The sequence below is a fragment of the Littorina saxatilis genome, linkage group LG9 (assembly GCF_037325665.1).
Source record: "Littorina saxatilis isolate snail1 linkage group LG9, US_GU_Lsax_2.0, whole genome shotgun sequence".
Classification (NCBI taxonomy): Eukaryota; Metazoa; Mollusca; class Gastropoda; order Littorinimorpha; family Littorinidae; genus Littorina; species Littorina saxatilis.
In genome coordinates this window covers 27610004-27622365 of record NC_090253.1, presented here as the reverse complement: position 1 = coordinate 27622365, position 12362 = coordinate 27610004, and the positions used below count along the sequence as shown (strand labels likewise).

The following is a 12362-nucleotide window of genomic DNA, read 5'->3' as shown; positions in this document are numbered from 1 at the left end:
CATATAGATCTCAAGAATGAACGGACCGATCGTCACCAAACTTGGTGAACAGGTTCTATACATTCCTGAGACGGTCCTTACAAAAATTGGGACCAGTCAAACACACGGTTAGGGAGTTATTGGTGGATTAAAATTATACAAGGACTTATAGAGGGACATCTTCATGGTCAAAGGGAAATAACCATTCTCACTCAGTCACTGCCACCAACTGAGAAGGTTATTTCCCTTTGACGGGGGTGTTTTTCCTACCTCGTAGGAATTTCTTGTTTTTATTTAGATTTTCTGTTCATATAAGCTCTGTTAATTTACCTCTATTTTAAGACTCCCTCCTTTTAAAAACAACTTATTTTTTTCTCATATTGTGGAGGGTCTCAAAAAGGGGGTTCCACAGTATTGTGTGTCGTTCTGTGTCCTGTGTACTTTCCTGTTCTTCACGAAGACCACTGGTAGGGGGGGGGGGGGGGGGGGGGTTAGTTTGCTTACAAACTCGCCAAGCGACGGTTGAAAAAAAAATCGGAGGTCGCTTTGTGTCGAGGTGTTGAGAAGTTAGGGTGTTGAAAAGGCCGGTTAACAACGACGACGAGTCGGGCACACTGAATTTTGTTTACACTTGACATGGCGGGTCAGATATTGGGACTCGCAGTGTTATGTATGAAAAACATTTTTGTTCATCACAGCAAAAAATACGCGGAGATACTGGCAGAAAAGATTTAAATGATTACGAGTCCACTCTGTCCCTAATACGCGCACGCCGGCACGGGGGCGCGCACGCGCACACACACATGATGAGAGAGAGAGATAGATCAAGGATGTTCATGTTGTTGTTCGTGCCGCGTGAGAAACATGTTGAGCAAGTTGACGTGTTAGTTCAAAAGCTGGGCCGGATTGCCCTGCACTTGAACCACGGCAAGTATCGGCCAACTTTCCCAATCCGGATGTAATCTGTAACGTCAGTCAGTGTTTGTTCTGAGTTGGACACATTCGGTCAATACTGCGTTCCGGGAGCGGTGCCATTTGGGCCTGTCTGGAATTTGCAAAAACAATTGTTGCAATAATTACACCCGCTCTTAAGTCGGATAATGTGGAACTGTTTCAGCATTTTAGAAGTCACCGATATTTAATACGCCACGTCTGTGTGTGTGTGTCAGTGTGTTTGTGTGTGTGTAAAATGTTGTAACATGTAAGTGTTGAACTCATTTGTAATGAGAGGGGTTCACTAGTCCGAGGGTTCACTAGTCCGAGGGTCCACTAGTCCGAAGGTTCACTAGTCCGAGGGTTCACAAAAGATGCTTGAACAAAGGATATTCAATTTGATTTGTTTTTATTTTGTGTGTGTATGTGTGCGTGGATGTGCGTGTGCGTGCGTGCATGTGTTTTTCACTGCTTTGGGAACCAAATCGAAGAATATTCTCAAAAAAACACTGAGTTGTTTTCATTCAAAAAGACAATGTGGTGTTTTATATTTTGACTGAAGAAATCTCAGACTATTTCCCCCAAGAAACTTAGTTATTTATATTTTGACTGAAGAAAGGTTATTAAATTTATCAGGATACCGCCCCGACTGGACAATTACGTGATCGAACTGCCTACAGTTTTTAGTCATATTATATAGCACCTCGGGTTACCTTTTGCCCGTGAGTTATCCCACCGACCTGAATTATGAAGAGGATCGAGCCTGGGTTGTACTACCCAGCCTCACACATAATTTCATTGAAATCGGTTCTCAAACATCGGATATCTATTTGCGGACACACACACACACACACACACACACACACACACACACACACACACACACACACACACACACACAGACAGACACAGTGAAACCTATGTATACAACTCTCCTGTGTTCACTTTCAAGTGAATAACTATCGTTCTGATATCATTTTAAAGTGAAGCTAAAGAAACCTGGTATCGGCACTGCTGTGCATCTCCTATGATCTCAATGGTATCAAGGCACGGGTCATAGCCCTTTGCCGCGACAAGGTTTGCCGATACCGGCACTTGTCTTGTCTAGACAGTGACGTCATTCATAGATGACGCCAATCATAAATGACGTTTGTCAAGGGAACTTATGCTTTCAAGTGTTGCTGCTTCCAGTGACAGGAAGGTATAGAGATTGATCATTGTATACAATCAATTTATCATTGTATACACAAATTACACAAACGTCATCTTGTGAGGGACCAAAAAAATTTTTAATATTGAAACTCTCGGATGATTTTTTTGTGTGGTATCAACCTCGACCTACGGTCTCGGTTGATACCACAAAAAAATCATCCTCGAGTTTCAATATTTTTCGGTCCCTCACTCGATGACGTTGTGTAATCTCTATATACCGCCTTTTAAGGGGCGGTATAATAACTGGAAAATCAAGCGTCTATAGTGAACCCTCGGACTAGTGAACCCTCGGACTGGTGAACCCTCGGACTAGTGGGACGTTCCCTTTGTAATAGGGGGGGGGCTCGGATCTTGCATACCTTCATACACCAAGCAACGAGAGAGAGCAAAAAGAGAGACTACAGAAAATGGCGCAATTTCTTTTTGTGTGTGTTTGAGAGAGAGAGAGAGAGACGCACAACACAGACAGACAGTGCAGCACATGTGTGCGGCATATTCTGAAACATTCTACACCCCAATACACACTACATCATACGCGGATATTCTCACAAGAAGTCGAGTGTCGACAAGCACGTACACACAGACTGCTTCACAGGCCTTGCATTCTGAATGGGATCTGACCTATGTGCCCTGACTTGCGTGGTGGTGGCGTAGTTGGTATGCACACGGCACATTGTTCTGCTCTGGAGCTGTGCACTGCAGGGGATACTTTTACCCTTTACACACAGAGTCAGTCACACACACACACACACACCTGTATATTTATATGATCTACCCAGTCAACTTTTGCAAGTGGACACCCTATAAACAAAACTGGGGGAATTTGTATACAATTGTTTCCTAAAAAAAAGAAACAATGAATTCTTTTTATTTTTCTTCTCATGTCCTATAAACAATACGTTTCCTGACGTTTTTTTGTTTGTTGTTGTTGTGGGTTTTTTTGAAGGGGGGGGGGGGGGGGGGGGGCGTGTGAAAGATTACAGGCAATAAATCTGTCTGTGTTTAGTGTTTGACAGCTGACAAGTAAATGTCAAGAGGTTATGTCATCATGACTGTACTCTCTAATCTTTACTAGACAGTAGGTCAGACTTTATTGTTTTGGTCTGAATGACAGTGCTGATAGAAGTGACCCTGTTGATATTTGCTTTTGTTTTAGCCTGCAGAGAGAGGGAAGGGGGGAGTTGGGTATCACTTGTTCTGATGATGAGAGGGCTGGGTGGAGGTAGAGAGAGGGGGGGGGGGGGGTGGTTGAGGAGCTGAGAGCATGCATTTTCAGCAACCACTAAATTCATCAAAGTACACATGTGCATGTATCATAGTAAATCACTTTTTGTTAACACTAGTGTTTGAACCACAACACCAATCCCCATATAAGAATTTCATTTAAAAACATTCCAACTTTCAAAGTTAAAGGTTGAGGGGGAAACGGGAAGAGAAAGATCGAGGAGAAGTAAATGAAGGAAAGAGAAATGGGAGTGGATGGGGGTGGGGGTAGTGTTATTATATTTGTAAATTGTGAACTTCAGTAGCAGGGAAAAACATGGACTAATCTAGTCAAGTAACATTGTAGAATGATAAGTTGGGAAATTAGTTTGCCCAGGGAGAGGTTTTAGTGAGACTGTACAATTGTTATTTAATTTATAATTTTAATTTAATCTTCGCTTTCTGTATATGTGTGAGGACAGTTGACCTTTTTTTTTTTTTTTAGACATCAATTTTGTTGTTGAAATGTGTACTTGTACCTAGACAATTAGGATTTATAAATGTGAAGTAATTGCATGTTTTTATTTTTAAAATGATTTTTTAAAAGATTTTTATGAATTTTCTCGTGTGTGGGCTTTGCCATTCTTTGGTGGCGCCCCCTTTGGCCATGATATTGGAACCTGCTAATTTTCTTCGCAGTTGAGGGGGAGTGTGTTGATTGGACGAACAAGGCCCGCATCGTCAGTCACGCTTTGCTGCAGCCAGAAAGCCTAAAACTTTCTGCGTCTGCCGCGGATGATCGGTCCATATAGCCATAGTCACAAGTCATTACGTAGGGTCCCAGGTTTGTTTGCATCCATCTACAAGTTTTATGTTCCCCTTCATTGCTGAAGTGTGGGATTTTTGTTGTTACTACATCACACTTAGTACATCTCCATGACGTAGTGACAAATTCTGTAGCCACACAATTGCAGGAAAAATAAAGAGATTAACAAGACAGCTGATGGAAGCTGATTAAGAAAGCTGATGGACAAATAATTTTTTTTGAATGAAGACATTTTTAGACAGAATTTTAAGGGACTGATTTTTTATGTGAAATAGCAAATTGTGCAGCAAAACTGAAGGCCATTTGCCGAAAGATGTAAATCTTGTCAACTCTCAAGTCTTGGTCTCATTTCTTTTAATACAAGTTTCAAGTTGATATACTATTTACTTCTCAAAAAAATGTTAACGCATGTTAATTGTAGATTCTTGAACCACAATTGTGGTAGCGCTATGGTATTTGGCCTTCAGGTTTTGCACAGACAAAGGGAGACTCTAAGTTTACACAGAAGAAAAAGAAGAAATTGTCATTTTTGTGTGAGAAAAATAAAAATAAAAATTCACCTTTTCAAAAGTTTTAAATTACTACAGTAGCATAAATAATATACAGAGAACATTTTTTTCTCAAAGGAAAAATTAAAAAGCATGGTTCTGTGCTTTTGAATTTCCCAGAGGAGTGCTGAAAAAACATGCTGCATCATTTTCTTTTAGATTTACTCCTTCCTTCATTCATTCATCATGTTGATTCCATTAATTAACCTTATTTCTAAAAACAAAAATGAGCCTCCTAGAAATGCATTTGGCAGTTGTTTTCCTGACAGCTTTTCATTGTGGAGTTGTTCTGTTTGTTGACAGGACGAGCGCAGGATCTTTGTGTGTTCTGGCCACGCCCAGGGGAGGAGTCTGCAGTCTGATGCACATGTGTCGCAGTGTTGTGCGTAGTCTGGTCACCACACCTGACATTCCCGCCCTTCCGCTGCCTCGTGGGTTGCACAAATACCTCGCTTACAAAGAGAACAGTTCCGATGACAGCTTAGCGGCAGGGAAAAACTGGTAAGCTGAGATTTATATCATGCATGAAAATTCTCAGACTGGATTCGACTCAGAGATTTATCGATAGCAAGGTCGCTAGACTGCATGCTTTAGGTGTGTATCACTGTATGTGCTCAATACATTTGAAGAGAACATTATTTCTCTGTTTCAAAAGGGAGAATGGAAGTTGCCTTGGGCTCTGCAAGCACATGAAGGAAAAACAAAACATCAGTTCTTCATCATGAACATTACAAATGCAAAGTAATGACTTGGATTTCACACTTTCCAACCTATTTTTGTGTTCTTGACAGAAACAAGAGAAGCAGAACACCATTGGACCTCCACACTCAGTAGCCTTGGTACTACTTACGTCTGGCCCTGGTTAGAAGTACAATGTACTGCGATCCTCTTGTCGTCTTGGCTACCACCGCCCTTACACTTGTTGTCATGGCAGTTGAGATCACAAGGTCACCTTGCTGGAGGTTGAATCCTCATAGCTTTTTCATGGAGACAGAAACTCAAAGTATTTGTGTAGATTTGGGATTTTTTTCTTCCCACGGTTAAGAACCTTTGGGCATTGATTTTGTTATGGCTGATTTATGTCTTTGGAGATTTGAGGATTGCGAGTATAAATTAAAATGATTTATTTATTCAACTTTTTCTCTTTTGTTCTGCCCTTGAAATGTCAAGATGTTATATTTTTTCTGTCAAATATACGTTTTTTGGGGGGATTATCAGTAGAGGAACGTACCATTTCTGTAAAATGATTACTTGGGAAGAAACTGAAGATTGCAGGATTTAACAAATGTTTCATTGTCACTCACTTGAACAGTGTGCTTGTGTTACAATCGACCCTGGGTTTGTCTTTTCATTGTGTTTGTGGGAGCCTACAATTCTCAAAAATTGGTTATTTGTTCAACGGGTGAGATATATAAGGACAGTTGACTGCGTCGGTATACCTGGGGTATGTTCTTGAGAAGGTTGGAAAGCTTTGTTGTAATATTTGTCTGGTGGCGTTTTTTTGGTGTATTTTGTGTTTAAAAATGCATTGTGATTTCATGTATGAACCGTATTGGTTACATTCCCAATGATGGCTTAATTTAATTGAATGGATTTTTTATCAATGTTGAGACGGTACAGTGCTAGTCGTCACTTAAAGCTTTGCTGAGACTGAGAGGGACATCATTTACATTCTGATACATTGCGGAGACATGAATTTAAACATGTACCTCCTGTGCCATGGGAAGTAACTCCTATCAATTTCAAACTTTTTACAAAATCGTAGCTTAAGCCTCGGTCATACAGGCGACTCAGTCGTTGCGATTCAGTCTTGCGATTCAGCCTTTGGCCGATCGCACATCACATCGTAGGCCATTGACCCGTCACACGATGAACGATAGACGAACGACTGGCGAACGACAACTCCACACGAGCGGGGCGGAAGTGACGTGTCATAGTGAACACGGCAAACGCGCTTTGCGAGAGCAGACGCTAAATGTTCGAACGTCGCTCTACCTTTCTGAAAAATTCCTTTCAGCATTACGCCTTTGCAAGAAATAAAGTTCCCAGACAGCTGCAATAAATGTTTTCCGACCGCTGTACACGCCTAAAACGTCTCCTTTATATCTGAGTAAAAAACTGTTCTTCCAAAAAGTTTTGAATCGACGAAGAGACGCTGTACGCCACTGCCCGCCATTATTTTACGTCACGGCGTCAAGGCCGCAGCAACGCGTTCTGATTGGCTCTGTTGGCTCTGCCCCTGCGATTGACCGATGACTGGATCGCAGGAATAGAACATGTTCTAAACCTCAAAGCTACGAGGGAATCGCATGAGACTGAGTCGCAGACTTGTCGTAGCTGTTTTCTACGACTGAGTCGGCTGTGTGACAGGGTAAATCGCGCGACTCGGTCGCATGTGTGACAGCCCTCTAAGTAGCCACTGCAATCTTTTTGAAATTGAAGGAAACCGGTATAAAAGCATTATACACTATTCTGTTTAGAGGTTGGTCAGCTCTCTTTCAGTTTGAATCTCATATTTTCTTCTTGTTCATTTTGGAGGGACAATATGGAAGACAATATTGTAGTTGGTACATCAAAAAGCAAGTCATCTGCCTTTCTTCATTGGTTGGTTTGAGAGCAAAACTGATTTTAATAGAAAAACAAATTTTTCTGGTGACTGAAAATGGTGTTTTTTTCATCGTTTTGACCTATTCAACACATTGTAAATATTAGTTGTACTGTGGAAATAAGATTCAAAGCAGCATGTGTTTAGTTTCTGAAGAAAGAAATTGTGTCCAGCTGTGTTAAACACCATGGTGATTATAATAAGCATCAAATTCCTCTCCACTCATATCCTGTTGAACACATGAGAATATGTGCCACAAATATATCTTAAGCTTGCTTTACATGGGCAGTACATGATACAATTATATGATACTACTTGCACCATTCTTTATTGGAAGCATTTAAAAATCAAAGGGATACTGGCTTGGAAGCGAGTTTGCTTTACTTTCACCCGAGCTTGCAAGATGGATTTGAATGAGGTTGCCAGGTGGAATCAGGTCAACGTTATCATTACCCCCCGCGGGTTAGGGGGAAGAATTTACCCGATGCTCCCCAGCATGTCATAAGAGGCGACTAACGGATTCTGTTTCTCCTTTTACCCTTGTTAAGTGTTTCTTGTATAGAATATAGTCAATGTTTGTAAAGATTTTAGTCAAGCAGTATGTAAGAAATGTTAAGTCCTTTGTACTGGAAACTTGCATTCTCCCAGTAAGGTCATATATTGTACTACGTTGCAAGCCCCTGGAGCAATTTTTTCATTAGTGCTTTTGTGAACAAGAAACAATTGACAAGTGGCTCTATCCCATCCCCCCCCCCCCCCCCCCCCCCCCCCTTTTCCCCGTCGCGATATAACCTTGAACGTTTGAAAACGACGTTAAACACCAAATAAAGAAAGAAAGAAACGTTATCATTCCAGAATCTAATTTATTACGGCCTGAATGAGATTTTGTTTGTAACAGACTGGCTAGTTGTAGGATCAGACAAAACGGCAGCCTTTGTTTGGATAACAAGGTGAAAGTAATTCATCATATACAGTGGAACCCCCAATTTCAGAAAAATGCCAAAAACAACGTTCCAAAATACAGAATAAAAAACACAAGACAGGTAGGTTGTTGGAACGTTTGTTATTGACAAAACATATGAATGTGAATGTATTGTTTTGTCAATAACAAACGTTCCAACAACCTACCTTTCTTTATTTCCCCCAATTTAAGACTTCCTCCTTTTACAACCTTGCTTTTCCACATGTTCTGTTCATAACCTCTGTAAGTTTACCTCCATTTTAAGACTCCCTCCTTTTTAGGACCTGATTTTTTTCAGATTTTTGAAGGCCTTGAAAGGGGGCGTTCCACTCTATAGCTTACAGTCTGATGGTCAGCCAGTGATCAATCATGGTTTGTGCAGCTATTGTGAGCCCAATTTCAGGACAAAACTTTTGTGCGCGTTTTGCTTTCCCCCTTACTGCTTTGGTCAGCATCAGTTTGAATGCATGAAATTTAGACGAAAAGATTCATGGCTGGTACATGTACATGTTCTGCTTTGAGAATCTCAGTGAAAAATGCACAAAAGCATGTCTAATATGTTATGAATTGCAGTAATCTTGTGTACAGCACCAACAACTCAAACCCCCCCCCCCCCCCCCACCACCCCCACAAAAAAAAGGGGGGGGGGGAGGAGAGTCAAAAGATCTCCACAGTGGAGGGACGGAATTATCTCGATCCCTACAAAGAACTCACCGTCAGTGTTGTAGGCTTGTTTGAAGGATTTTGTGAGATCATTTTAGAGCAGAGTTTTAATATGCCAGGGATCATGCTAGATAGTAATTTCTGATATTTTACCAGAACAAGAAGAGCAAACGCTCGATCGAGTCACTTTCGCAGTTCTGAATATTATATGAGGCATCAGATGGACAGGAAGAAATTGCTATTCACAACACAATGAGTCACGTTCACATAAAATTTGAGCCCGGTCACTTTTATAGTTTCCGAGAAAAGCCCAACGTTAAGTTGTGTGTTGCCGAACAGAAAAGGCTAGTTATCTCCCTTGTTTTTCTGATAACGTTCGTAAAAGGCTACAGATGTAAATACTTTGATGTAAAGAATAATCCTACAAAGTTTCAATCACATCCGATGAACTTTGTCAAAGATATAAAATGTCTAATTTTTCCTTTGACGCTGACCTGTGACCTTGAAAAAGGTCAAAGGTCAACGAAACCATCGTTAAAGTGTAGAGGTCATTGGAGGTCACGACTAAACAAAATATGAGCCCGATCGCTTTGATAGTTTCCGAGAAAAGTCCAACGTTAAGGTGGTGTCTACGGACGGACGGCCGGCCGGACAGACTAACACTGACCGATTACATAGAGTCACTTTTTCTCAAGTGACTCAAAAATATAGTTATCCCCCCTCCAAAGAAAACCCAAATAAATCTCCCAAGTGGGGGGAATATGTCACACCTGATAGTTTGTATTTCTTTTTCAGGTAGGTTTTCGTTCAATACACATATTATGTAGTCACTGACAGCCAGTATTGATTGCCAGAATGAGAGCCAGGATTGTTCAATTGTACATGTACTTGGGAAGAAATACCAGTTTGGAAAGTGACTGGCTATAGTGCCATTGTAGTGATGGAAAGTTTCTCCTGGGCCCATGCAACTTTCTCATTCGGTCACTGCACATTTGCAAACATAGAAGCAAAGTCAACCATTTCTTTCTCCCCTCGACCTTGTTGTCTAGTCAAAAAAGGTTTTCCTCCATTGAACCATGTTTGGTTGTAAGTGAACAGGAAAAGCCAATTAGCTCTTCTGAATGTATCAAATAACCAAAGGGAAGTAATCACTCTTTATGCATACAATATGCGTAATGGAGTAAGCGAGAGTTGTACAGAACTTTTCTCCTGGCACCTGAGATAATAACAAGCATTATTAATTATTATTATTAATTTCTTAATGTGTCGGGGGATAGATAGGTAAGAGAAGATCCTGGAGGCTTAACATAGAATTCAAAGTTGTGCATAGACGCAGTGACCCAATGAGAAAGCTGGTCAATGAGAAAGTTCCGACCACTACGCCATCATTGATGTGGCTAGAAATGTCACTGATGTATGTACAGAAACTTGAGTGTCGTAGAAGAGGGGACCCAGTGGTTTCAACTCAAGTATAGTTGGAGTTGTACATGCACATATATAGTGTGCTTTTGTCCTGAAATTTGACTTGGAACATGGTGAGATCCATAACAAGGTACTGCTGACTGATTCAGCTTGGCAAATATAGACCCGCGTGTGTAGCTATAATAGCAATGTTGCTTGTTGTTTAAAAAATAACAGAAAAAAATTGAGAAGAAAAAATAAAACTTGCACCCATGTATTCTTGTAAATATTTATTCACCCATGCACACACAGTACATTTCAGTGCTCGGCTGCAGTGCTATTTGCAAGAGGCTGCAAAACAAAGTGCTTTACTCTGCAGGAATCTAGATATATATACGGCTTGTGTCTGTCTGTGTGTGTGTTCGCGATGCACGGCCAAAGTTCTCGATGGATCTGCTTCAAGTTTTGTGGGCATATTCAGGTAGACCCTGGACACAACCTGGTTGATTTGTTTTTTTGAACACGTGCTCTCAGCACGCAGCGCTGAACCGATTTTGGTTTTTCTGTTCATCTTCCCAGATCCATTCCCAGTAACTCTTCCTTATCTTCTCCAGTGTTTTTTGCGTTTATCTCCCTTCCTTCATGTGGCGTCAATCCATATTCCCGTTACTCTTTTTAGAAGGTCACTGTCCACAACGCTTTCATCCATATTCCCGTTACTATTTTTAGAAGATCCCGGCAAAGCCGGGTATTCCTCTACTTCTTCGCAGCGAAGCCGGCGTACGGTGCGCCACTCACCCGGCAAAGCCGGGTATTCGGCTCTACTTCTTCCCGGCGAAGCCGGTTACCCGGCAAAGCGGGTATTCATCTAGTTCCAAGCATATACCAGGTTTTTGTTTTTGAAGAAATATCACACATTTCACCTGCAATCTGAACGAAAACAGGTAGAGCTACAATGAGCGTGTATTGTATTTCGACTTGTTTGTTATAAGAAAGTTTATTCAATGTATTGCTGGTTATCATTTTTGAACAGCTAGAGAATAGTTGAAAGACAGACAACACGGACACACACAAACACACACCGAGTCTCTCTCTCTCTCTCAAGTAATTTTGCTTGCAGGTTATTCTTAACACTAAAAGCAAGGTTCTTGTTTGCAAACATTATGGGCATTTATTTTTTCATGTACATGTAGTATGCTTGTAGGTTGTGTTCTAGAGGCATAGCACAGACTTTTACTTACCCCTTGTTGAATAGTGGTGAACATAAATAATAAATTGAAACAAAATGCAAATATGTTTCACTATTATTTTTTTTTTTACATAACTTCTTGTAATCTCAGTAAGTTTAACAATACTTTGAAGCTTTTCTCAGAAACAGTCTTCTTAACCCTTCAGTATATATTTCCAACAGTATTAAGCTTGCAATCTCCTCATGTATAGCATTGAATTTCTTGTTAACACGTTTGTAAAATAAACATACGCAGTAGTTTTGAAACAATGAAATGAGATTAAAAAGAGGAAAAAACCACCTAACTTTGTGTTTATGTACGTATGAGTGTGTGTGTGTGTGTTCATGAACAGGAAAGTGTGTTTGTGAATGTGTTAGTTAGCTTGTGTTTGAGTTTGTGTGAGTATTCAAGCGTGTGTACTTGCTTACATTCTTTCTTTCTTTATTTGGTGTTTAACGTCGTTTTCAACCACGAAGATTATATCGCGACGGGGAAAGGGGGGGAGATGGGATAGAGCCACTTGTTAATTGTTTCTTGTTCACAAAAGCACTAATCAAAAAATTGCTCCAGGGGCTTGCAACGTAGTACAATATATTACCTTACTGGGAGAATGCAAGTTTCCAGTACAAAGGACTTAAAGGTACTGAACTTGTCAAATCCAGGTGCACGGAGCCCCTGGGGCTTTTAGTCATACCTCAGGCAGCTATCCGTTAGAAGAACTACCAAGTTTCATTGACTTGCACCCAAAGAGTCAAGAACTGCGATTTTTTTCAGAATTAATTTCGTACTCGACCCGGCTGGT

General features: G+C 40.8%; 1 protein-coding gene across 3 annotated transcripts in view; it reads left to right on the top strand.

The window, feature by feature from the left end:
• The window catches only part of LOC138975761 (WD repeat and SOCS box-containing protein 1-like), a 30930-nt gene extending 19070 nt beyond the window's left edge, over window positions 1-11860 (top strand). The window contains exons 8-9 of one of the 3 annotated variants that reach the window (XR_011458741.1): window positions 4027-4171; window positions 5005-5202. Coding sequence is in view for 2 of the 3 variants with exons in the window: in XM_070348511.1 (XP_070204612.1) it covers window positions 5005-5202; window position 5493 (199 nt within the window). In the remaining variant the exon portion in view is untranslated. Of the gene's footprint in view, window positions 1-4026; window positions 5203-5492 lie in introns of those variants that run through there. The other 2 variants (XM_070348511.1, XM_070348512.1) reach the window with 2 other exon arrangements.
• Window positions 11861-12362: the final 502 nt, after the last annotated feature.